Source organism: Dioscorea cayenensis, unplaced genomic scaffold (assembly GCF_009730915.1).
Source record: "Dioscorea cayenensis subsp. rotundata cultivar TDr96_F1 unplaced genomic scaffold, TDr96_F1_v2_PseudoChromosome.rev07_lg8_w22 25.fasta BLBR01001667.1, whole genome shotgun sequence".
NCBI classification, from domain to species: domain Eukaryota; kingdom Viridiplantae; phylum Streptophyta; class Magnoliopsida; order Dioscoreales; family Dioscoreaceae; genus Dioscorea; species Dioscorea cayenensis.
In genome coordinates, this window is record NW_024088058.1 from 150,680 (window position 1) to 177,020 (window position 26,341).

The following is a 26,341-nucleotide window of genomic DNA, read 5'->3' on the forward strand; positions in this document are numbered from 1 at the left end:
TTTCCAAAAGAAGGAATAACGATCCGACTATCTGGGCAAAACATCCCAACGCTGCGAAGCATAGTTAAAATTGAGCACCTCCGCAAACCACCAATTCCTGTTGTTCCAAAATTTCCACCACCACTTTCCCAATAACGCCTGGTTGAAAGTGTGAAGGTTTAGAATACCCCATCCACCTTGATCGCGTGGTCTGCATAGACCTTTCCAATTCGTCAGACGACAAGCCGGGTTATCGATGTCAGGACCCGACCACAAAAAGTCTCTTCTGATCCGGTCAATATTCCAAACTATTTATTTGAGAGAATGATTTTTTATAAAATAATTTATTGTTTATAATAATTATATTTAATTAAAAAATATGTTTATATGTATATATATTTTTGATAAATACAACAAATGCAATATATACTATAATTTGTCTCTTTAAGAAATAATTTTATTCTATTTTCACGGAAAGATTAAAAAGAACCATTTATTGGATGGATAGTTATAATACTGGATTTCATTGCGTATATATCCTGAGTCAAACCAATCAATGGGCGGATCGCAAATCGGGTCGGATCCAAAGTTCCAGTATTATTCGATCCATTAAGAAAATAGGATCCGAATCCGATAACATACTGCCCCCTTATTAATGCAAGGATTCGAAACATTCAATGGAAAAAGAGCGCCAAGAGAATTTCAAGGAGCGCGAGGCCGTGGAAATCCGATTCATCGCCGAGATACTCCATTCGCGCTCTCACCCAATCGAGAAATCTAGGGTTTCTCCATTCATCATCTCCCTCTTTTCCCCTTTCAATTTGCTCCCATTACTCCCATTGCTCCCATTGTTGGCAAATGTTAGCATCTTGGAGTCTGTGGAGCAAACGATAGGGCGTCTTCTTTGGATCTTCATCTGCACGGAGACAGCGAGGATTTCTGTAGGTATGGCTTCCTCTTCTTTTTCAGGATTACCGCCTTTAAATCCTGGGAATCGTCTCTCCTTTTCTCTACCTCATCCTTCATCATCATTCACCCTATCGTCTCACTTTCTGCGCATTTGTCGATGGATTTCTTTGATAATGTCATTGAATTTTGAGCATATTAGAAATGTTTGCACTTTTGATTGGTTTAGTTTGGGAACTTCTATTTAGTGTGCGTTCTTTGTTAAGATTGTTAAGATGTATGAATCTGTTTATGTTTCTAAATTTATTGTTAGTTATCTACCTTTTAGCAATAAAGGAAGATCACACTGTAATTCGATAGCTGAAGTGTTGGGACAAACTACGCTCTTAAGCATAATGGTATCGTAGTGGTATGTGATTAACTTTTAGCATATGAGATTAATCCTTGGCTCTTGGTCCACAGAGAACAGCACATGGAACTAGGGTTTTTTTTTCTGGTTGTTCTTTGAGAAGAGATTTTATATGCATGTGTGTGTGTGTGATCTGAGCTCATCCAATGCTGTAAAACTAGTTGTTGGAGAGCAATAATAAGAAAAAAAAAAAAGATAAACAAGAAAGTTTGTTGAGTTTAGATAGAACCCACGCATGACTGCCATACTATGGCACTTTGACTGTGTCAATGGGCAATGTGAGGTTATGAAGGATGGAATGGCCTCATGGGCTGGGGCTTAAGCCTAAAACATACAAATTATCACAATCAACAAAATTAATTAAATTAAACACAAAGTGAGCTTCCAAGTCTGGGATTTGTTGGAATTGAGTTAAGTCTAGGCCCAATGCCAGAACTAGACCAGGCTAAAACCCGATGTGGAGTTATACCCAAACCAAAAGAAATATTGGTGGCTTATGAAAGATAGTCCTACATCAGCTAGTGGAGACTATATACATGATTCAAGCATCTTATATATAGTGGAGACCATCTTATATATCCTCACTTCCTCCATCTAACGATGCAAGCATTTGGGTCCGGTCATGCATCACACAAGCAAATGTGTGGTGCTCCCTCTTTCTCTGGACTAACTTTATTCTTTTTTTTTTCCTATTACATTTTCCCTTGTTTGTTTATCATCCCAAGGGCTATTTTAATTTTTAAGCTATTGGATCATAGTCTAATGTCACAAGGCCTATTTTTATTTAATTGGTTCTTTGGTAAGATGATCATCAGGGGTTTTGAAAAACCTACAATCATTCTTCTTCCCACTTCCATGCCAATTTCCTTGGGTTACACTTGAGCAAATCTCCTTGTTGAGGCATGCTAAGTAAAAAACACTTCAATTAGGTTAGTTGTACCCTAACAACTCAAGAATGCCAATAAATCCTGTGAGGAATGGTGAAATAGGTCTTAGGGCAGTGTATAGTGTACCTCTACCATGGCTAAAATTTGATTGTTTCATTTAATCAAATTAATATGGGCCCCCACTTAAGGAATTGTCAACAGGACAGACAGGTACGAAGGTACTTGTTTGTCTGTAAGATCGTATTCATCCTTGTCATGCAGAATATTTCACAACATTTTGATCAATAGAATAAAGTGAACTCGAAGCTTGGTGATACTTGCTTATCATGTGTCAGAGAAGATGGTGCTCTGAATATTTAAAACCCAAGAGTTTGGAAGAGGAATTGGAGAAGAGACCAATCTCTAGTCTGGTGTGTACTTTTTTTTTCCCTAAAATAGTTGATTCTTAGGGTTTCACAAATCATAAATGTATTAATAGTACTAAAAAAAGAGTATAGACATATATCCATAAAAAATTGTGGAGTTAAATCCATTAAAGAACAATTGCAGCTAAAGTGGGTTAGTTTATAAGCTCACAACTTCATTTTGGTTAATTTTATGAGAATCAACCATTCTCTATCTAATAAACTTCCTCAAACTTGGAATTTACCCTACAATCCTTAGGTGTTCTTAGGAATAAGTTTGATCAACCAGTTGGGTAAATTTATATTCAGGAAAAAGGCTTAGGAGTGTTAAATGTATTGTCTTACTTGGTTAGGTTGAGCTATAAAAAACAATATCCCTTTATTAGAAATGTTCACACCTTCATTCCCCATATTGAATGTTCATTATCTTTTTTCTATGTTGGGTCATTGAGATGATTGACAACCTTCCTCAAGTTCCTTTGGAAAGTGCAGATTTATGACCTAAGGGATATTAACTTGCTTGTTCACACATGTACTATGTATTTAAAGTCCAGAAGGTTGTGTCATACATAATAATTTTAGAGGTTTTAAAGAAAAACTCCTGGGGAAATGATGGTGGAAGTTCATGGAGTAGGACACCCACCTTTATTATGCTCCTATCATCAATTATAACTACTTTTGCAGGGTCATCCATAGGACTGGTTTCATGTGTTTTCAACTTAGGCAAACCTTTTTTTTATATAATTATTTTTATTTTTACAACGAATTTCACATTCACTTCCAATTATGTGTCATTATATGACCTGGATTATAAACCTTTTTACCATGCTTAATATCTCTACTTTTGGTGTCATATCCATTCTACATCTATGGATGAATTGTTCCTCATCCTGCTAATGGATTTAGATGCCACTATTATTGGACTTCAATTAGCATTAGCTGTAATGTTCATCATAGATTCAATATCTAATATATTGACAAGCAGTAGATTTTATTCTGTCATGAAGTCATATTCTCACCTTACTGATAGGGGCATTCATGCACAGTTTTGGCCCAATTCTTTAGAAACTAACACACTTTTTGAAGATGTGGTCATTTAACTAGTTAGTTCACAACAGAATCCTCACCATTGACACAACATAATCAAGAGAGGTTAAATGACAACTCATTCACCATCCATCTTCCCTTATGATGAAGCATCTCCATCATTGCATTTGCACCCTTCATATTTTGACATATTTTCTTGCACATTTTAGCATCACATCCATCCAGCTTCGTTAACAGAGATTTGGACTGCCTGTTGAGTCACACCCATACCAAATAGCCTTAGCATGTGATGGCTTCCATCATGTGTTTGATTGTTTGGAACACTTAGCTTGAGCTTAGTTGATGGTTTTCACTAACAAATATCTCTAATAGCATGTTGTTGTTGTTATCATCATCATCATCATCCATAACTGCTTATTCCTTTGTCGATTTAATGTAGCCATGGACAACAAGAAAACCAAGCCGGAGGACGTACCCACACTCATTAAAGATGATGAAAGCTCTAAGTTAATGTATTAGTCAACTCCTAGGAATTCTCACTAACAGCCCTTCTACTCAATATTTCTAATGTAGTTGTTTTCATTTGCCCTTCTGCTTTTACAGTTTCTCGGCATCTCCAGGGATATATAAAGCATCTAGAATTTAACTAATTAATGCAACATAATTTGACTTTTTTCTTAAATAATAATAATAATAATAATAATAATAATAATAATAATAATATAATATTATTCCTTCATAAAGATCCACACACACGTGGTATGCTGTTCTTGCTTTAGTTACTCCTTTGTTGCATGTCTGACTGCTTGTATAGGGTTTAGGGTTGCTCCTCGCACATTTGTTTGACATTTTATATCCACATATTTTGATATACGATTCATGTAGCTTATGCTCTCACATGTATCTTGTTCATGCTTTTATTCTGCCTTTTTAATTGATAATTTCTTCTGCACCATGCAACTTTTCTTGTTGTTTTCTCATTCTTATCACACTGTCAATATTTATTTTTACATGTTACCTAAGCTGTTTTTTTTTTGGGTGCCTATGCAGAGCTTATATTACTCATAATATTTGTTAGGTTTCATGACCACTGTTGGTTGTATGACATTTGATTTTTCTTATATCATTGATTTTAAACTGATGTATTTTGGTAAGTGCTGGCGGTGTCTTTCAATATTTGTATCTTATTAACCATCTTTATGATAAAGCGAAGAGACTTCATTAAGTTTCAGCAACAAGCCATAATGAATTATTTTGTATGTTTGTTTCTCTAAGTCATCCCATAAACCAGCTGTAGACTTGTTGCAAACCCTGTCGTTTTGTTTACCTATAACATATCTGAAAATTTGGTCTTCAATTAGAAGTCTAGATCAAAGATTGACCATGCAGTTTACGGTGGCTTCAATTGAGAAATTGTTATTCTCTTGCTGTCTTTTCATTAATGTTCTCTCTACAGTTTACTAAAATTTCTCTTGCAGCAGAAATTTAGATATACTGAATAGGAAAGTATGCTCTTGCTTTAGCAAGGTACGCTTCATCATATTTGGTTGGATCTTTGCAAGTTATATTAGTGACTTGGAAACCTTGGCTTTAGTGTTTTTTTGGCATTTTTGCTGTATGATATTTGGTTGCTGCCAAGCTATTTTGTATTATGTCTGTTCAATTTGCTTGCAATCTATTAACGCATTGGTAACCATTATCTATGCACGGACAAGATTGCGTGTATTTTTCCATCCTTACACCTTGTGCTATCATGTGCCTTTTCTTAGCTACTCATTGAATTATTAGGTTTGTAATCCACTTTCCTTCAATTTTTTTGTTTGTATCCTGCGAGGTAAGCTTCTCTGCAATAGATATATTTATTTATTTATTTATTTTTGTAAGCAAGACACTGTAGAAACCCTTTGTGACAATGCACCCCATGTTGATGCTCAATGTGTAGGTTTTCATAAAAGCAAATCCAAGTATAATAAGAAAAATCAACTAGTTGTTAACTGAGTAGAATTTTATTGTGTTTTTTTTTTGTCAAGATGAGTAGCTAGGCTATTAAAAAAAGCAAGAGCATGCATAAACTTTGGCGGAGCAAGTGGGGGCAAGAGCTGCGTACACATGGGCATTGAATCACTTGCATATAACTACTATTTATATTCCCAGGAATATGCTCTTACTCATAATTCAAACTTTCACTATTTGGAAAAAGTTCTAATAAAAACTCAGCTACTAATAAATCACTTGGTCATTAGTGTAGAATTATTTTGTGTTGATTCTATCACCGTCTCCTTGTGAGTGAGGTGCTCACTGCAAATCCTTTGCATTTCATAATTTTTTAATCAAAGTCCACATTTTTCTTGCTGTTCAGGTTATGTGTTGGCTGGGCCTTATGCCCACCATGTTAAATTTTAAGATACTGCATTGGTTCTGTCCCTACATTATCAGTGAGCTCAATCGTTGGTCCAAATACTTTATTACACTCACCATTAATTTAAAATTTTTCAAGTCTGTTTACGAGTTGGATTATTCTTATGTTTGCATTATTAAGTTTCAAAACACACCAATCCCAACGTGGTGGGACAATTGAAGTGATTTGAATGCCCTGGGTTTTGTACTATCTTATTCATACAATGCATTGGCTTTGTACTGATCAAACAAGGGCCTGGCATTGTCCGTTCCATGAATCTTTCCACTATGTCTATTAATTAATTCTAGAATAAATTTGACCTGACAACGCACTAATCTTTTGACTATAAAAGTTTGCTAGACTTTGTTGTAATTAGACTCTGGCTTCACTGCCAAAAAAAAAAAGTTTAAATTTTATGAGCTGGTTCAAACTCGATCAAGTTTATCTTTTATTGTTTGAACTTGAGAACCAAATTGGATCCAAATATTATGATAACTCAAATTGTCTGAGCCATCTATCAGAGTTGCATATATTGCTCTTGCATTAACTTCTTTCTCCATAATGTTTTGTACTGTCTTTTGAAGTTATTTTGGGGTTTGATATATCAGTCTTTCTTCCAAGATAACTTGCTTCCTCTGATGATTGCTCATTTTGCATGCGCCTTTCAATTACTGTTTGTTTGATGTCTTTTTCATCCAATTTACTGTAACTCTCCATTATTTATTGTTGTTGTGCCTTGCTCTGGCCAGATGCATGGTTATATGTGGCTTGTGTACAATCTTCATTTGTGCTTGTGGCCCTACCTATGTAGTACAACATTGCGACAATCTTCTGAATTGCCTAACAGTAAGTAAGTTCACTTGCTTGCTTTTCTCATTTTTGTCCTCTTTCTATTTTCAAATTTAGTTCAATCTATTTTTTAACAGTAATTTTATGCAATGTTTCAGCATTTCTATATCCTAAATAACCATACTTAAATTATCATGCCCTTTTAAATTCTTAACTTATGCATTTTTCTTATGTTTTATTTACTTTATAGTTTGCATGCTATTGATTTTCTAGGAAGTCAACAATTAGCCGTTGGTTCAGTCTCCCAAGGGGAATAATGTTTAGTTGACCTAGAAATTCAATTCTCATTATTTTTCAAACATTCCAATAACACTATCTAGATTGAATTCACAGTAAACTTGATTTTTGAGGATCTTTCCCCATGAAAAGAGAACCCAACGACTTCCAAAGCTAAAAGGGTACATCTTCCCCACTCCATTGTTAAGATTTACCCATCATCGTCTCAACAATTCCATGCCCTGCTTCTTTAATACCAGTCTTTTTTTTTTTTTCATTATGTACAAAAGTTCTAAGGTAACATATTGCGATGAACTTTCACTTTGACAAACTATTTCTATACCAGTAAATCACTTTCTTTCCAAATAAAAGATTGAAGGTTGAACTCTCTGTCACAACAATAGTTGAAGATTGTGGTTTGTTTATATTTAAAAGAAAAATTCGCTCATAAAAAAATATTTGAATGGAAGAAATGAATATTAAAGGGAACAATTTTTAGATCGTAGTAGTAGTGATGTGATAATCGACAAACTATCTCTATATTAGTAAATTATTTTTTTCCCAAATAATAAATTGATGGTTGAATTTTATGTCACAACAATAGTTGAAGATTGTGGTTTGTTTATATTTAAAAGAAAAATTTGCTCACTAAAAGATATTTGAATGGATGAATGTTAAAGGGAACAATTTTTAGAGGTTAAGTATCACTGGTGGCACTGAAATGTTTCAGTAAATATATAGCTGTAGCATCGTTTTTGTAGCGATGTGGCATGAAAACTGTCTCCCGATCGCGTTCGTGGTCACGATTTTATGTTTGGGAGCGGTTTCCCGTGAAAAGTCTTTGAGTTAGCGTCCGAGCGTGAATGGGCTCTATAATTAGCCACCCTCAGAGACTTTCGCTGGGAAATCCTCCCAAATATGAAATTGTGGTATGAGTGTGACCCGGGAGATAAGTTTCGATAGCAGCGTCGTTCTAAAAAACGATGCTATAGTAGTCATATCTTACTAAACGTTTGTGGCCATCGTATCTTGATCCCACTAGATTGTAGTATGAGTGGTGGTAATGTTGGTTTCCACTTGCTTTTCCTTCTGATTTGATAAACAAATATGAGAAGAAAACATGTTTGAATTGAAGCAGCACTCAATATCACAAATCCATTATCTTATAAACCAATATGGTAACCCACAGTGAATTGTGTTGTAGATGACAATTGAATATCTGGAATTTTCTTGTTTTGTTAATTATCTTTTGAGTCAATAAAGGAATATAAATATATTTACTGAAAAGGGAAAAGAAATATCTATGTAGCTCTCGGAGAAGTTGAAAATCTCAACACCTGTCTTTTTCCTTGCCTTGTTCTTAGTATCACCAGCTTGACAATCTATATCCACATTTAACATGCTCAATTTCAATTAACTATCATGCTTTGTTGATTTTAATCAAACAAATATTAAAGAATACTCAATTAGCTATTTTGATGACTAATTACCAATCAGAATCTTTATAATTTTCAAGCCATTAATAATGTCAAGACAATGAAGTTTAAGGTCTAATTTTATTGGTCGGCCAAGATTTTAGATTACCCAATTTCCAGGTATCATTAGACATTTACAATAATGTTCTCTTTTTCAATGAGATGAAGATGCTTCCTTCTAGTGGAGTTCAAATTGGCTTTTTAAACAATAATTCACTTATTGAATTTGACCTACTATTTCTAATATATACATTATTTTAAATTTAATATATTATAAAATGTTTACTAGTGTCTTTTACTAAAAATAGCATATTTCTCTAGTCTTGATGGGGTTGATGTTGATGTTCTAATTATTGATCATCAACTCAACTATGAATTCATTTCATCATGCTCAAAAGATAATAATATAAATCATCCTCACAAGGTGATAGAATCAAATCATTCACAAGAATCACAACTAGAGCCAGGTCAATGTTTATCTCCCTTAACTAAATAGAACCCTTTCAAACCTCATGCTTTTAGTTTGGTATGTGAGAACAAAGAGCTCACTAGTCATTTTCAGGCACAAATAGCATGCATTCCGTGCCATTGTGCTACAATGACAGCAAATAGACAAGTACCCCACTGCCACGTTCCTTAATATTATTCTCCTACCCCTTATAAAAAATCCTTGATTATCCCTTATTTTTTTTCTCATTTATTATTTATAAATTAATTCAAACTTTAATTTTAATCACTGTGTTAGGTTTTCTTGATTTTGACTGTATATATGTGTATATGCGCACATTCTTTTTGACACCGTCCAAGGGACCCAAGTAAGGACCACCACATAATATAAATTTTTCTTCATTGTTGTCTAAAATAAGGGCCACTCAGATCTCATCCTGGTCTTACAAAAAGAGAATCTCAGTAACAATAAAAAAAAAGGTGAAAAAAAAGCTGAGGTTTTAGAACAGTCCAAACGGCCCACATCCCAATTTCCTCAAACTTCAAACACTAGTTCTCACCTTCTCTGTTCCATCAGAATCAGTAGCCAAAGCCAACCAATCCCCACCATCCAAAAGAGAAACTACTCCACACCACAGAAACACAACACCAGAAGGAAAAAAAATAATAATAATAATAAAGAAAAAAGCACAAGCTTATTTTAGTCCAAATCCCTATTCCATCATTACTCACATTGCTAAAAACCTCCTCAAATTCCAATTTGATTTCTAAAACATAAAAACCAAAGTCCCACGTGAAGGTGAAGGGTTTAGAGGGAGTCAAACCTAAAAACCCCCTCCCCTTCATAATAAAACCCTACAACTTTGAGACCATGCTTTTCCCTCATATTTCAACATCAAAAGAGGCCAAATGAAACAGCTAAATAAATAATAAATATGGCCATTTCCAATCAGTGATCCAAGAAACAAACAAACCAAAAGCGCACAATAGAAAGAGATGGGAAAAAGGGTAAGAACCAACAAGTTGAGAGAGAGAGAGAGAGAGAGAGAGAGAGAGAGTACTAAATACGAGGATGAATAGATGGGATATATGTGTGGTAAAATTGATGGTGTTCTCAGTGGTTTTTCTCAGAGCTCATGCCCCTTTTCTGTTCAGCTATGTGCCTCTGCATAAAACTGGGGTCACCACCACTCACTCGGTGCACTTTCGTCCTTTCACCCTGCCAAACTCCTGAGTTCCATCTTACATATTTAAACATTTAATTCTAACCAGTTATATTCAATCAGATGTATAAATGTCTGCCTACTTGTTTTATTTTCTCTGTCATAGATATTAGTCTTTTATAATTAAATAAATTAATTAACAAAACTTAAGAAGATGGAGGATTGTAACTATTGGTGACGTTAGCGGATCAGGAGGAAGGAGAGGGAGATAGAGAGAGAGAGAGAGAGGGGGGTTGGTGGGGCCGGGGGCATGATCCCCGGAGCAGGATAGAATCATTTAGGCGTGCAAGCTAATCTTATCCTACGCCACCACTTGCTTAAGCATTTCGGATTGGTGTCAGTGTCCCTGACTACAGTGCGTGTCCTTTTGCGTGTTATTAACTTCCTCTCTCTCTCTCTCTCTCTCTATCTCTTATTCTTCTTCTCACTTACTTTTACAGCCTGTGTTCCTGCCCCTACTCCTGCTCCCTGCTGCTCCTTTCCTTTCACTATGTCTTTTCCAGTATGCTCACTTATCATTTATTAGTCTTTGCAAACCCCATTACTCTTCTACCCTCTTTGATATTAATTGAGGTTTTTAATTTAATCACAAAACAGTTTCGTTTCCATTTTAGATTTATATATTCTTGCCTATTTTTGAGTTAAAGTTAGGATGTCGACATACTTCCGAAGCTTCAAATATAAGCAACCAGCAAACACTTTTATCAAAGCCTGGTTTTGAACTCCTATGTGAAAGCTCAGACATCCACTAATTTCCCAAGCATTTCAATCCTTGTTTATCATATTATTTTACATATATATATATATATATATATATATATATATTTATAAAAGTAAATGGTTAAACCACTAAAAAATAGAAATGTATAAAAATCACCAATAATGGACTTTGAGTCAATTAGTATCAAGTCCTTTGCGTAAATCTTGCTCCCCACACGTGTACGTTTTTGAATTATGGTCATTGTCTTTTCTCAAAAAATATAAATCTTAGACAAGACAAGTGACAAAGGATACATAGATATTGGAATCACTTGTATATAATTGTTATTTATATTTTTAAAACTGTATCATTACCTGTGATTTGAATTTTTACCACGTGTAATTTCTTTTAAAGATCTGGCTACTCACATATGGATTAGCAATAGTTTTTTTTATATATATAATATTACAAACTATTACCACAGAGTCAAACTCACTTCTTTCACATCTCATATATATATATATATATATTAAATATATTATGTTGATAATTTGATATATTATATTATTTATTGTTCCAAAAACTCAGCTTTAGAAGGGCAGTAAGAGTTGGCCTGAAACAACTGGAAGCATTAAGCTAAAAATTCCTTACAATGAGACAAAGGAAAACCGGTCCCTCATGGAGACCAGATGCCACACTGGGTTTAAGGTTCTGACTCAATGGCCGCACAGAGACCACATAGGCAATCAAGTAAAAGTTGAACTAGTAGCCAAAGGTCTTTTGTCTCAGCACTCACAGCTCTGTCTCCAGAGACATGTCCCTGCAACCACTCACTACATACATCCTATGGCACCTCTCTCTCTTTACTACCATTTCATTCATATCACTGGTGTAGATTGTTCTATTCTTTAAAAGCATTAATTTTCTTTTGAGGGTTTGGATAAGTTTATTCAAGTAACCAAAAGCAAGGGAAGTCCTGATACTTACTACTGTTAAGAGTGAGTGATTTAAATTCTATTTGACAAGTGATAAAAATAATAATAATAACGGAGTGATGTATGTAAACTTTTTAAATTATAGTATGAATTTATTAAGAAAACTTAGCCAATCAGATTGCACTACAAGAATAATAAAGTCAAACCATACAGTAGATTCGAGTCAATTTAACTTATAATTAATTTAGGATCTATTATTTTATTATATTAGGAAATAACTTTGGCAGATTGAGTTATACCATTGTGCATACTTTTTTTGACACAATAGAATTATTTTTTCAACCATTCATATTTTTTTTAAAAAAATTTATATCTAAATTTACTTGTTTTTGTTTTAGATTGTTTTGTTAGTTACCATCAGTTATGTTTTTCCACAAACAAATCTTTAATTATAAAATTCATAATTTTTTTTTCAATACAGACAAGTCACTACTATTTACTATCATACTAGTGGTTAGATCTAACATTCAATCAAATCTCTTTAATAAAAAATAAACCAATTAAATTGATAATAATAGACAATTTAGCATTTAAACCTAAGAAATTAGTAATAACTATTAATCATGATATGATTAAATTAAATTATGACAATGCACTAAATTCCTACCAAGCAAGCACGACTTTTAATACAAAAACATTCAATCCATCGTATCTAAAGTAATAAATAATTCAACATTACAAGATTGAGATAAGTTTTTGTTTTTGGGATTGCTCCAGTGGTTAAATCTTAGCAAAATCTAGTAGTACGCATGCATTGGTCAAAAATGATCTTCATTATGGAATGCTACGACCTTGGCATTATTATGAAATGCAAGGCTGTAGAAAGCCATGCTGAACTTTCTTTTGAAATAATTAATCTATCCATTCAACTTATATTAGTGTTTGATTTGAGTGTTTAGTGTTTACATTGCCTAATAAGACAAGTAGAATGGAAATCTATTTTTTCTTTTTTTTAAACTTATATTAGAGTTTGATTTATGTATATAGCCATTTCTTCTACCAATTTTTAATGATTTTTTTTAATCATGAAAATAATGATGGTTAGACTTTTAACCTCTAATTGATCATTGAATGATTGAATTACACTATAGCATAAGTGTTTGCACTTTTTTATATTTGATGTGCAAAACAATACAAAATTTTAAAATTGATTTTATTATTATTATTTTTATTACCCTTATTGAGATTAAATATGTTAAAAATAATTTAACTATTTTTCAAATAAGATTTTTTATCAACACAAAATTTTTGTATCATAAAAAATTATAAAGTCAAGTTGAAGTTAATTGTCTTTTTATGTTTTATTTTTATTTTATTTACAAAATAAATGGACAATAAAAAGAAATTATGTTGTATACTTCACATAAAACTTTCCCAAATAATCTAAAATATAAAATAATTTGCTAAAAAATCATTTTTCTCATCATGCTTATAACAAACACAACAAAACACTCCATAATCAAACTACTCCCCCTTTCACACTTTGTCTTGTAGTTATATCAAGCAATACACACACACACACACACACACACACATATATATATATAACCATTTCTTTTCATTTAATTTTTATTAAAAAAAAAACAAAAACCGAACTATGGCCATTAATTAATTTAAGAAGGCAGGCAAAGAAGGAAGCAAGCCAGGTGCTTTTGAAGGTGTGTGTCAGACGAGATAGACCCAACCAACCAACCACATGGCTCATCCAACAGACCCCATCCACACCATCTCTCTCTCTCTCTCTTTGTCTTTCTCACCTCTAATCTATAAAATTTATAATCTCCATGACGTGTGTCAAACCAAAGCCGTCCATTTCCCTAATGCAATTGCAATCGCAATTGCAAATGCAAATGAAGTGGTCTCCAATCCATACTAACCATCGTATATTACCCCGCGGATCATTTTAAACTAAACCTAAACCTAACCCATCACATGGTGGACCCCACCTTAAAAACCCCCCATCATTAGAACCCCCCAAGCCAGTTTCACGCGCTGTGGCGGTAAGCCGGTAAATGTACCTCCCTAACCAATCACCCACCGACACGTACCCCACCACCCCCACCTCAAAGCCCTAGTCTAATCAACCCCCCTCATCACGTGGCGACACCCCTCCTTCCTCTAGTCCCTCAATCCATAACCTCCCGCCACGTGCTCTTCCGCACGTGACTCCCTCCCGTCACCGTCTTCCATCCCCCTCAGTGAATCACTAAAATGACTGCTATGTGAAATTCTCTCCCGGTCCCCCTCACCAATTAATTAACTATAAATCCAAATCCCCCGCGTTTTCCCTACAAACTTCGCTTCATTTCTTTAAAATTTTTCTTCCCCTTTTCCGAATCTCACATGTAATTATAATAATAATAATTAATTAATTAATTAATTAATTATTATAATTAATATTATTTTAGCACCGAATCCCTTCACCACCATCCCCATTTATACTGCCCTAATTCCCCACCAAATCCCCATCCATGGCCCTTGCTTAGCCCTAACGAGACATCCAACCCTAAAGAGGAAGAGCATAACTCACACACAACACACCCATGGATTTAAGCGTCGTACCTTATACCGACCTCGCCGATGCCGCCGGCACCGCCGCCTCCCCCGCCGGTTCCAGACGCTACCGTGAGTGCATGCGCAACCATGCCGCCGCCATGGGTGGCCAAGCCTATGATGGCTGCGGCGAGTTCATGCCCAGCGGCGATGACGGTAGTCTCGAAGCACTCAAGTGCGCCGCCTGCGGTTGCCATCGCAACTTCCACCGTCGTGAAGGTGCCGGCGCCGGTCCCGGCGACCTACCTCGTCCTCTCCTTCTCTACAACCCAGCTTGGGACCCAAAGAAACGATCTCCACCTCCTCAACCTACTCCTGGCTTCCCTCCCTTCTTCCCTTCTCCTCACCCGATGCCACTCTCTTACCACCAGATCCGCCCTCCTTCCGCTCCGATCGGCCCCGATCCCAGCCGCGACGGGTCTGAAACTCCTCCACGACCCACCACCGCCGAGGATCGCCGGCGCGATGAAGCCAGTCGGAAGCGATTCAGAACCAAGTTCACCATAGAGCAAAAAGAAAAGATGCGTGAATTTGCCGAGCGTCTTGGATGGCGAATCCAAAAGCACGATGACGAAGCTCTGGAGGAGTTCTGTGTGGAAGTCGGAGTGAAGCGTCACGTCCTCAAAGTTTGGATGCATAACAATAAGAACGCTTTGGCTTCACACCAAGCTACAACCAATAACCACCATCATCACCACCACCACCACCATCACTCCGCCGCCGACTCACCGCGCAATCCTAGCCCCAACCGTGAGACTTCCACGGCTCCAACTCCCATCCAAGTCTAATAATAGTAACCACTTCTACTATTACTACTACTACTACTACTAGCACTGCTTCCACTGCTTCTTCAAATTAACAATAATAATATGTTATTAATGTTATTAATAATTTAGGCAGATGGGTTTAATCTTGTAGTGATTGTTGTAACTTGTGGGCATTGCACCCGGATTTCTAGTTAGATGCAGCAACTGGTTCAGTTCTAATTTTGTTATTATTTGGGTTTGAGATAATGTTGGGAGGGGAGAGACCAAGATATATGATAATTAAGAATAATTTTTGTTAATATTATTAGTAATGCAAGTGAAATGAACTTCTTAAATTTATTTATTTATTTATTTATTTATTTATTTATTTATTGTATATAATTATTATTAGATTATTATTTAGGGTGATTTAAGTATGATAATGCTGGGAGGAGAGAGACCAGGATGGGGGGCCATGCTGAGTTAATGGACTTGTGCCCTGCTAACCGGACCGCTCACCTGATGGGGATGTGGCCTATTTATTGATATATATATATATATATATATAATGTATATATATTTATATTTAATGTATATATATATATATATATATTTAATGTAATTTAATTAAATTGATTAATTTATTGATGTTGTTAGGGGTTTGGGAGAGGGGGGACTGGAGGGGTGTGGCTAAGAAGGGGAGCATGGAGTGATTTGTTTTTGGATCCCTAAGCAATGATCAATGATTGAGTAAAATGGGATTGGAAGGTAATGTGGCTTTAGAAGGGGTGGCAACAACCAGCAAGCATATCATTTGTCTAATGTGTGTCTTGACTTGGTATTAGTTTAGTAGGATCAGGTTCCATGTAATGATAAGCTTGGTGGGGTTTATTATTTTTTATTTTTCATGGGTGGTTCCATTCTGGATTCCACTTTATGTGCATTTGGGAGACCAGTAATGTGATTATTACCAAAGTAAATCATTTAATATAAATTAAGCAGGTATTGCCTTTCCATTTATGGAAAGTTGATTGGAAAAATGCATGCAATTTTTAAAGTGTTTAAAAACTTGAGATTAAAAAGAAAAGTCAGGGAAAATTTAAAAAAAAAGGATTGTTTTTTTATTTTCTCTTTTTTCTGGTTTACATTTGAATCAGTGCAAATGAGCTTGAAATTTGGAGAGTAGTACAAGTGATAATCAGAAAAGCATTGAAATGAAAAGAGAACCTCATGGTGTTTGTAGCACCTCAAAGCAGCATTTACATCAGTCACATCTAAAACCATGTTATAATGTTTCTCTTTGTTTGAGTGAAGACACAGGCAGCTTTTAACACATCAACACTGCAATGTGCTACTGTTTTAACTTGTGGTCACCCTTTTTTCACGCCTGCATTTAATGTTTGTATTATGTTTTTTACCATTTTTTTTTTTACTTTTGACTAAACTCTGATCAGCAAAATTGTTGTTATATTGACCCTTGTTGAAATTTGCATGGAAAATTGGTGTTAGCATTTAATTGTCTGAATTGATTGGGGATGGGAATTTTAATTATTATATGTTTAATATTAATACAATTTTATAATTAATATACAAAATTATATTAGTTATTTTAAGTAATCATTAAATATTGTTTAGTTTATGGTGTTAGGCACGTACAAGCAATTTACTAATCCAATTTGGAAGTCTTATTCTTGCAAGAACAATGTGACTAATGATCTAGATTAAAAAGCAAGGCCGTTACAAGAAAGTCATCTTCTATTTAATAAAGAAGGCAAAGTTGGAAAAGGGGAACAAATTACATTAATTGTTCATGCAACTTAGCTTGATTTCATATCACCAAAGTCAAGCTTATTTTAATAAAAATCATATTGATGTCATAAAATAAAAATACAAATAAATTATTCACTAAAAACTTAATATTAGTAAAAAAAAAAAAAAGTGCATTGAGAAAAGTTTTGAAGTTGATTTAGTTGTTGATTAAAGACTATTCTCTGGGCATATCACCGTTTATATTTTAAGTGGTTATGCAACTTTTTTTTTTGTTTAAATAAATAAATAGAAAACAAGAAGCAAACCCAAACACTCCTTTCTTAAATGAGAAAATTAAGTCCATAAGGACCATAACCCGGGTCCATCCTACCTCGGAAACTGGATCAAGACAAACTCAACTTTGACTGGTTAGCAACAAATGAGAGTTAATAATAGATAAGGTACTAGTTTTGAAGTGAACTACTCTTGCAGTTCATTCATAATAGATAAGGTTGATCACAATCTAGATACACCATCTTATCATGCTCAAATAAAAGAGGAATATATGATGGATAATAAGCAAGTGTCCCTTCATGTCCTTAAATTTAAAAATCTTTTATATTTTCAAAAAAAAAATTAATTTAATCACTTGGGTTAAGATGTGCTTGATTGAGAGAAAATGATATAAAAATAAATAAATAATAAAAAATATATATATAAATATATGGTAAAACATCCTCTATGGGCGTTCAATTATCCACCGTTGGATCGGGATCCAATAGCCAACATTGATGAATAATAATACTATATAATATACTAGTTCAAACAGTAATTATTGTATTTATTACCGTATTAATTACTATTTATCACTATTGACATTAGATCAAAATCCAATGACTAATAATAAACACCCAAAGATTTTTTTTTATCATGGATGAATAGAACTTTATATATATATATATATATATAGATATGGTGATATAGATCTTTTTATGCTCAGTCAAAGGAGGAACATGAACATGAGATGGATAAGCAAATGACAAACATACTTGCAAAAGAGGATGGGTTAAAATTTGGAAATTTAAAATTATTTTGACAAAAAAAAAAGAAGCCCCTCCTTCATAGAGAATTACCAAATTTATGACTAAACTTATTAGGTTTATTTATTTAATTTAATTGACTCATGACTCTATACCATTTAGGCTTCCAAGTTCAGCAACCTCCACCTGGTTGTTTATAATAAAATTAATGGTTGTTTGTATAGCATTCATTAGTGTTAGCAATGCAATCTTGACTTCAAAGATCATCCCACTCAACTGCTTTTGTTTATAAAAATATATAATCTCAAACAAAGATTGTAAAGGTACAAACACAACATACATTATGTATTCAATCTAGAAAATAATGCAATTGTTAACGCTCCTCTAGAAACCTAACAACCTTCTACCCCACTTTCTTGACCAAAGTAACTATTTAACACTATTAAATATTTATCCTCATTATTAGCAAGTAAATAATTTTACATTACAATTTTTTAATAATTTGATTTTTTTTTAATTTATTATTCCTTTACATTAAAATGTTTTCAAAAATATGCAAAGCAAAAATGGCATCCATGTACCGTTACAATAACTGAACCTTTACATATTTGACTCCCAGACGTTAAAAAAAGCATATAGAATGTGATGGTTTATTCACATTATTAAAAAAATAATAATAAATAAAAAATTAAAAAAAAAAAGAAAGAAAGAAAAGAGTATGCATGACAATTGACAACATATGCAACTAACTCAAGCAGGAATGTTTATATAAATGCATGTGAACAAAGAAAGATATTGAATTCAACTTGTGCTATAATTATGATTACTAAGGCATTACGAATCTTGAATAAAGAAATGAAAACCATCATTGATTTGGATTATCAATTCAATTCTATCATTAAGAAAGAAAACTTCAACCATAGTATCTTTTAAAATATATATATATATATATATATATATATATAACTTAAAGAGCAAATAAGTTAAACAAACTTTTCTGGCATGAAGAACATACCTTAATCTAGGCCATATAAAAGTATTTGCAATCATAAATATCATTCCTTGCTTTATTGATATCTTTTCTCCAGGTAACTGTACCATCAATCTCTTAAATAAGCTAGAGAGGTGCTCAAATTGTACTGCAAATAATTGCATAGCCACTTTGATTATAAAGTTTTGTTTCTATACCAGCAGTGCGGCACCCAACTGCTCCACTGAATGAAAAGAAAAGATGAAAGCCAACGAGAAAGAGAGGCCATGAAGGCCCAGCACGTCCCCATCTCAGAGACTTCCATTCTCCCAGAAGATTACAAAAGCACATCTTCATTGCAAGCTCCTGTGGCCAAAACAACTTGATAAACATATAGACATAGTGGGAGAAAGGATAGCTGAAGAGGAACCTGAATGGGTCTCTGGAATTGGTTCTCGAGAACAGGACCTTCGGGTTTTGGGCAGAATTCTACAGCTGAAGAGGTCACTGAAGGAATTGACGCCAGCCATCTCACGGCAATTGTAACTGGTTTGTTCTTCATCTTACAATCTTTTGGTTAGATTTTATCATCATGGATGTGTGATTGTTGTTCTTTGTTGCTTGCTCAATAGCTCGAGGGCAATCGATAGCATCCTTGAGAAAATCAGCATAAAAGTGTAAAACTAAAACTATCAGGTGTCTTGAATCGCTTGGCAAGGATCACAATAGCATGAATAGGGTGAAAGAAATTAGTACTAGATCAGATAATGAAGAGCTTGTTGTAAATTGCTTAGGCAGAGTCTCACCATTTAATCATTAAAATTTATCTTCATGCCTTACAGACTAAGCTGTCAACTAGCTACTTCTCTGTCGGTGTGCTATGAAGAAAACGTGTTTACTGCTCTGTAACAATGCATAATGTTGATGTAGGTTCAACAAGTGGCATTGGAAAAGAGACAGCACGAGTTCTTGCTCTACGAGGGGCTAAAGTGATCATACCGGCTCGATCACTAGAAAGTGGCATCAAAGTGAAAGAAAGCCTTCTTGAGCAGAACCCAGATGCAAAACTCCAAGTGATGGAGATGGATGTCAGCTCCTTAGAATCAGTCCGCTCTTTTGCTCAATCCTTCAATTCATCAAACAAGCACCTAAACATTCTCATGTAAGAATCATTGGAAACTGAGGTATTATTGCAAGCAAAGGATTGTGACACCACCAAGCTATCCCTAAGACAGCTTATCTGCATCTAATATGAATGCTGACTCATGAGAATATCTAAACTCCTTGCAGCAATAATGCAGGAATAATGGCCTGTCCGTTCCAGTTATCCAAGGATGGAATTGAGTTGCAGTTTGCAACAAACCACCTCGGTATCAAATTTTTCAATTTGCAATCAGTACATTAGAATTCAGATTTCACAAAGCTATTTAGTCAATTTAAGTAGTGTAAACTAGACAGAAATATTTGAATGGCTAGGTCTGTTAAAATTCAGGGCACTTCTTGCTGACAAATCTCCTACTTGAAAAGATTAAAGCCACTGCCAAAGAAACAGGAATACAGGGAAGAATTGTCAATGTATCCTCCGTAGCTCATCGGAGAAGTGACTCATCCTGGTTTGATCTGAATGTGATAAACGACGAATCAAAGTAATTTTAGCATCTCTTCTAGAGATGATTTTTTAGATCCTTCTAAATGGAGTAGCTTTACTCTTGCCAATTTGACAGGTACAAACCTTTCAATGCATATTCACGCTCAAAATTAGCAAACATACTCCATTCCAATGAGCTATCAAGGTGTTTAAAGGTAAGTCAGAATCAAAATAATCCTCAACGATATACTGTTCAAACAAGAAAATGCATGTGGTAACCCTCCCTACAGGCAGCATCTCTGACACTACATAAATTTCCTGACAATTTTTCATTAGGAAAAAGGATCTAATGTTACGGCCAACTCTCTTCACCCAGGAGTAATCATGACTAACATCAGTCGCAGCCTGGATCTCAATAGTAAGTAATATTTGGTCCTAGAACTCCACAATCATATTCTATTAGTTTTTACAAGATAAATTTAAATCCCTCACAAGTTTTTCTTTTCAAAGGTGTAGTTATGTCGCTTGCTACTCTGGTAAAACCATTTCTAAAAAGTATACCACAAGTAAGTTACCAGCTGCTTTAATTAAATAGTTATTGAAAAATAAAGCAGATCAAGTTCATTAAGAAAAAAGCAGCTCTAATTTCCAGTGAAAATACCAACAATCATATGTAAGTTCATATGTGCAGGGAGCTGCAACAACTTGCTATGTAGCACTCAGTCCGCAGATAAAAGATGTAAGTGGAAAGTACTTTGCTGACTGCAATGAGGCATCCCCTTCCAAGGAAGGGGAAGATGAAGTCTTAGGTAAAAGGCTATGGGAATTTTGCCAACAGATTCTTAAAAAGAGCAAGGCAGAGAAGTAACAAGACCTTCTTCAACTGACTTCACTCCTCAGTACAGTTCTTGTCAAAGTCAAAATCAACAAGTAATCTGCTAGTAAGACTCACTATATATTATCTTTTCATTATCTTGGAAGAGTCACTTAGATGCTTAAACTTAAAGTCAAATTGTCATCTCATGTTTGTGGTAGCTTCTATTTTATCTAAATGCAACAGCCACTATCAACCATTTTGCCTGTTCTTCCGGCCACTTTCAATTACTTCATCAGCTTTCTTATGTAGTTCTAATTCATCCAAAAATTGAGATCAGTACTAAGATGTTAAAATTGAGTAGACTGGCATGAAATGAAAAGCAAAGATGCATGAGGGCAAGCAATCAAGCAGAAAAGATCAAGATCATGCACAGGAATTCCTATCAGGCATGATCACCTGAGATTCAAAGCTCCTGATCATAGCCTAAAATAGTAATCCCTGTAAAATAGCTCTCTAAAATTATAACTCACAGACAAATGTTTTTTAGGCAGCTGAAGAGATAAAAAGACTAAGTTTTGCAATGAGATTGCATAGAATCTTAAATAAAAGAAAAGTAGAACTTACTGGCTGATCTCTAATCTTTAAGTAAGCTGGCTCACACTTCTGGTTTTCCATTTCGAATTTGTAGGTAATGTACTATTGGAAAGCATGCATTTTGCTAGCTAATCCATTCCAGCTCGTTCATGGAAAGGAAAGATCCTGCCACTTCAATGTTAATTGAGCTTGATCAATCCTGCATGTAATTTTTAAGGTATGGTTAACAGACCATATGGCAAGATTATTTTAAAAAGTCGGGATGAAGTTATGCATTGTCAGATTTTAAATCATGTTAAAAGTGTCAAGCTACCCCTGGTTCCTTGCCACAATAATGGAAGCCTTGCACTTTTCTATCCAAGGTGCATAGCATGCTCTAGCATAAACATAATAATAAATCTAAAAACAGAACTGAGTAGACTTCCGAAATCAAGATATTACAAGCAGACTTTATCAAGTCTATGTTATAACTTATTAGTAACCATGAGATTATAGTATGTATGGCCACAAGAACAATGTCAAGAATCAACCACGAGAGATTCTTGAAATGTCCAGAGAATGCTAATGCTGTCAGATACCAAGCACATTAATCAACTGGATGTAAATTACCTGTAGTGTTTCAGGCTTATCAGGAGGCCTTGCTTTCAAAATCTGGCAAACTTGGGCAAGAAGCTGGTCTGACAGGCTCTCGATCAATGTATATGACTCCACACTTTCTGCAGCCTTAACTGCAATTTTATCAAGCATGTGACACAAATGCCTGTACTGCTTTGCCAAACATGACTCGGTGTAACCCTCCATTGGGAATACATGATTATTCTGTAGGCTTCCTACCTTAGCATTTTTTGACCACCTCTTCAGTATGTAGCGTGATTGGAGCTCTTTAACATTAATCATATCTAGGGCTTTCAGCACATGACGACAGTGTAACCCAACAAACTCAAACTTTTTGCAGCTGCAGAAGACAGTGCCATCTGATGAGTCAAATCTCACCTTGTATTCTTTAGTCTTCTCTTCATCAGTCACTTTAAACTCAAATGAACTCTCATCTTGACCACTACTGTAAACCATACAATCCATCGATAGTTCAAACTCCCTCTGAAATATTTTATACACTGCAGGCGTGTATGCATGAATAGTTTGTTTCAGCATGCGAGAAGAAGGCAATTTTGACACACTTTGATTGGCTTGAATGTCAGATTTTACCTCCAAGAGCCTTCTTTCACCTAAAACACCTTCATAATGCTTTAAGAAGTCCAGCAGATCTGAACCCTGACTAACATTTAGGGCACCACTAATGCTCTCGTTAGTTAATGTGCTTGTCATATCAGCACAAAACGTTTCTCGCCCATATGCCAAAGCCCACTGATGCCTATCCTCATATAACCTAGCAAGCAATTCATTGCCCACAAGATCATATTTTTCCAACATGTTTTTCCATTCTGATGAAAAATCATCTTCCTCTTCACAATCATAAACACAATGGCCAAAATCTTTTGCAAAACTTGGCGATCCCTGAAAGACAGAATTCAAGTGCTTAGACGCATTCTGGTACATGTGCCAGGCACAAAAGCGATGGGTAGTACCTGGCCAAACCGCAGCTACAGCATCTTTCATTTCTGCAGAGAGATCTGTCAGTATTACCTTCGGCTGCTTTCCACACATTGCCATTGTGAATGTCTCAAACAGCCACTTAAAAGACTCCACACTTTCATCATAGATCAATGTGGTTCCAAAAGCAATAGCCTGTTTGTGATGATTAACACCCACAAAAAGGGCAAATGGCCTACTGCAATCCCTCACCTTGAACGTAGTATCAAAACATACCACATCCCCAAAGTAGCAGAAATCCACCATCGACTTTGCATCTGACCAAAAAATGCTTGATATCTGTTCATCTTGGTCCACCCGTATAGCATAATAGAATGATGGGTCATCAGACTGCTTTTCTTGAAAGTATTGCATCGCGGCTCCTATATCACCCACCTTCATAAAATTCTTTTGATCCAATGGTTTCTTTTTCTTGTGACTGCCAGAAGGAAGTTCGGCCTGCCAACTTGTAGCTGGTCCATCTGAAGACCCTTTGCCATGTTCTTGTGTCATAACTGAATCATCAGCAGAATCTGCCATACCATCTTGTGTGTTTATCAATCCTCTTCGCCACTGCCACTTGAACAAGTGAGCTTTTGTAGGTATAACAAGAGGATGGTTATGTTTTTGCTCAAATTCTGCCACTCGATATCTGCCATTCTTTGTGATCTTGATGATCATAGACGCAGGGCAGCCCGTTCTATCATAAGGCTTAGGGCGTCTAGCTTGTCCACATCTGTTTCTGGTAAAACCCTCTTTATGACAGACATACACCCTTGAATACACCATACCAGATACTCTCCGTTTTATCAGATGCTTTCGGACACTAAATCCAACTCCTGCAGCATAGTTAATGTAAAACTGATAGGCTTCATCATCATCCTCAAACTCCATACCGATATTCGGCACAAGACTTGCAACATTCATCATCTGCCAACAATTCTCCCCAGATTCTGTGCTGTTTTTCTGATCTAGCTCCAGTTGCACATTATCATACTGCAATAACTTCTTCACCCTTATGTTGTTTGCAATAGATGACCTACCAAAAACTTGACCTGCAGTGCGCTTCTTTCCAGGTTTTACAACCACTGTGATATCCTCCGGTGAATCACTCATTGCACCATCAACCTTGGCCATGAGCTCATGGTTATGGTTCGGCTCAAATTCACTAACACGAAAGTCACCATCTTTAGTGATCCGGACAGTCATTCTCGCCTTACAACCGGTCCTAACATCAGATCGAGGCTTTTTCCCTTCCTTGGTGGTCCTGCAGTACCCCTCTTTGTAACAAGAGAACACTCGAGAGTAAACGAGGCCCGAAGACCGTCGTTTTACCAAATGCTTACGAACTCCAAACCCAATTTCCTTCCCGTAGAAACAATAAAACTGATAGGCCTTCTCATCAGTCTCAAACACCATATCAAGCTTTGGCACCCAATTCTCAGTAGAGGACACATCCATGGCGGATGCCTTCTCTAATGATTCTGACATTTTGATCCTTCAAACACTCAAATTTCTGAAACCAAATAGAAATCTTGTCATAGCCATGGATCAAAGTATAATTCTATCTAAATTTAGAACTGCTTAATCACTTACTCTCGCATTCCACTACCTCTAACTCCCAATATTTAAATTCCAACATGGAAAAAGAAAAAAGACATCCTTTTTTAAAAAATAAAAACAAAAACAAAAATTTCAATACAAACCTACAAACAAAAGAAAAAAAAAAACAAAACAAATCTATCTCCGCATCATATCAATCAAAACCAATCCTCCAAACATCTCCATTAATCAACAATCATTCTTTACAACAATGAAAATCTTATAGAGCATAATATCCAAAAAAAAAAAAATGCAAAAGTTCAAATTCCAACAGCGAAAACTGCAACAAAACAAGAGAAACAAAATCAACGCAACCTCACTCTTCTGTGATACAAGAACGCCACCAAAGAATACTCGCGATTCTACTCCTCTTCGCAAGCAAGCTTATTCAGTATGAGAAACAGAGAGAGAGAGACAGAGAGAGAATCAGAGGAGGAGGAGAAGGGGTTCGGTGAGAGGGGGGGAGGGCTTCGATGAGGTCCAACCGTTTCAGATGGTCGCCACGTGGCAGAATCCACAATCGGACTTGAGAGAGGTTTTGAATGCGGTTTTGGGTCGGATGTCACGTGTCGAATGAAGAAGAAGAAGAAGAGCTGGAACTGGAGTCAACGCGCCCGCTGGTTTCCCATGCATCTCTTGATGATGTGAACCGCTTCGATGAACGCCACGTGGTTATCAGTTTCGCAAACAAAATCTAATGCACCGTCAAACCTAAACAAAGTTTTTTTTTTTTATTTCAACAATCTCTAATTTTTCTGTGTGTTTCCATTGAAGTAATCTCGTTTGGTTGTGAAACCTGGGTATTCCTTAGTTTTAGTCTATCATATTCTAACAATTGTCATACATAATATTATTAATTTTTTATTATGATTTGAAGACATGTATTAAGTTTTAATAGGCTAGAACCAAGATATACCATGGTTTTAGACCCAAGATGACTTCATTTCTATTGGTCAGCATTATTTTGTCTTTTTTAATTTTTATTACAATTTGACAATATGATGGTATATCATTAATAGTAATCACATGTGATATTTACCAACTTAAATACTAATTCTGAAAAAAAAAAATCATATAATATGTCATGTGTAATCACAATTAATAATATATACTAGATAACCAAATTGTAACAAAATCTAAAAATAATAACCTCACAT

General features: G+C 35.2%; 3 protein-coding genes across 7 annotated transcripts; 2 read left to right on the forward strand and 1 right to left on the reverse strand.

Moving 5' to 3' along the window:
• The first annotated feature begins 14,376 nt into the window (after positions 1-14,376).
• On the forward strand, positions 14,377-15,384 carry LOC120256822 (zinc-finger homeodomain protein 2-like). The gene has a single exon (XM_039264487.1). The coding sequence runs from the start codon at positions 14,479-14,481 to the stop codon at positions 15,274-15,276; it is 798 nt and encodes a 265-aa protein (XP_039120421.1). The 5' UTR covers positions 14,377-14,478; the 3' UTR covers positions 15,277-15,384.
• A 3,678-nt stretch (positions 15,385-19,062) lies between these two features.
• Positions 19,063-25,644, reverse strand: LOC120256826 (protein FAR1-RELATED SEQUENCE 7-like). Of its 2 annotated transcripts, none has more exons than XM_039264493.1 (5): positions 25,500-25,644; positions 22,602-25,098; positions 22,023-22,191; positions 19,424-19,647; positions 19,063-19,359 (listed from the first exon to the last, which is right to left on the reverse strand). In XM_039264493.1, exons 2-3 carry the CDS (start codon positions 25,071-25,073, stop codon positions 22,186-22,188), a joined length of 2,478 nt encoding a protein of 825 aa, XP_039120427.1. In that variant the 5' UTR covers positions 25,074-25,098; positions 25,500-25,644; the 3' UTR covers positions 19,063-19,359; positions 19,424-19,647; positions 22,023-22,185. The 2 variants fall into 2 exon arrangements, with proteins under 2 accessions (XP_039120427.1, XP_039120428.1); XM_039264494.1 differs by having other exon boundaries at positions 25,505-25,641.
• LOC120256827 (short-chain dehydrogenase TIC 32, chloroplastic-like) lies at positions 19,366-22,285 on the forward strand. 4 transcript variants are annotated; one of them, XR_005535422.1, is made up of 9 exons: positions 19,366-19,542; positions 19,924-20,155; positions 20,284-20,363; positions 20,486-20,639; positions 20,718-20,796; positions 20,918-20,999; positions 21,092-21,147; positions 21,273-21,522; positions 22,087-22,285. XR_005535422.1 is itself a non-coding variant. In XM_039264495.1 (8 exons), the coding sequence occupies exons 1-8, from the start codon at positions 19,428-19,430 to the stop codon at positions 21,447-21,449; spliced, it is 975 nt and encodes a 324-aa protein (XP_039120429.1). In that variant the 5' UTR covers positions 19,366-19,427; the 3' UTR covers positions 21,450-21,661. The 4 variants fall into 4 exon arrangements, 2 of the variants coding, with proteins under 2 accessions (XP_039120429.1, XP_039120430.1); XR_005535423.1 differs by having other exon boundaries at positions 21,273-21,511; XM_039264495.1 differs by lacking the exon at positions 22,087-22,285 and having other exon boundaries at positions 21,273-21,661.
• Positions 25,645-26,341: the final 697 nt, after the last annotated feature.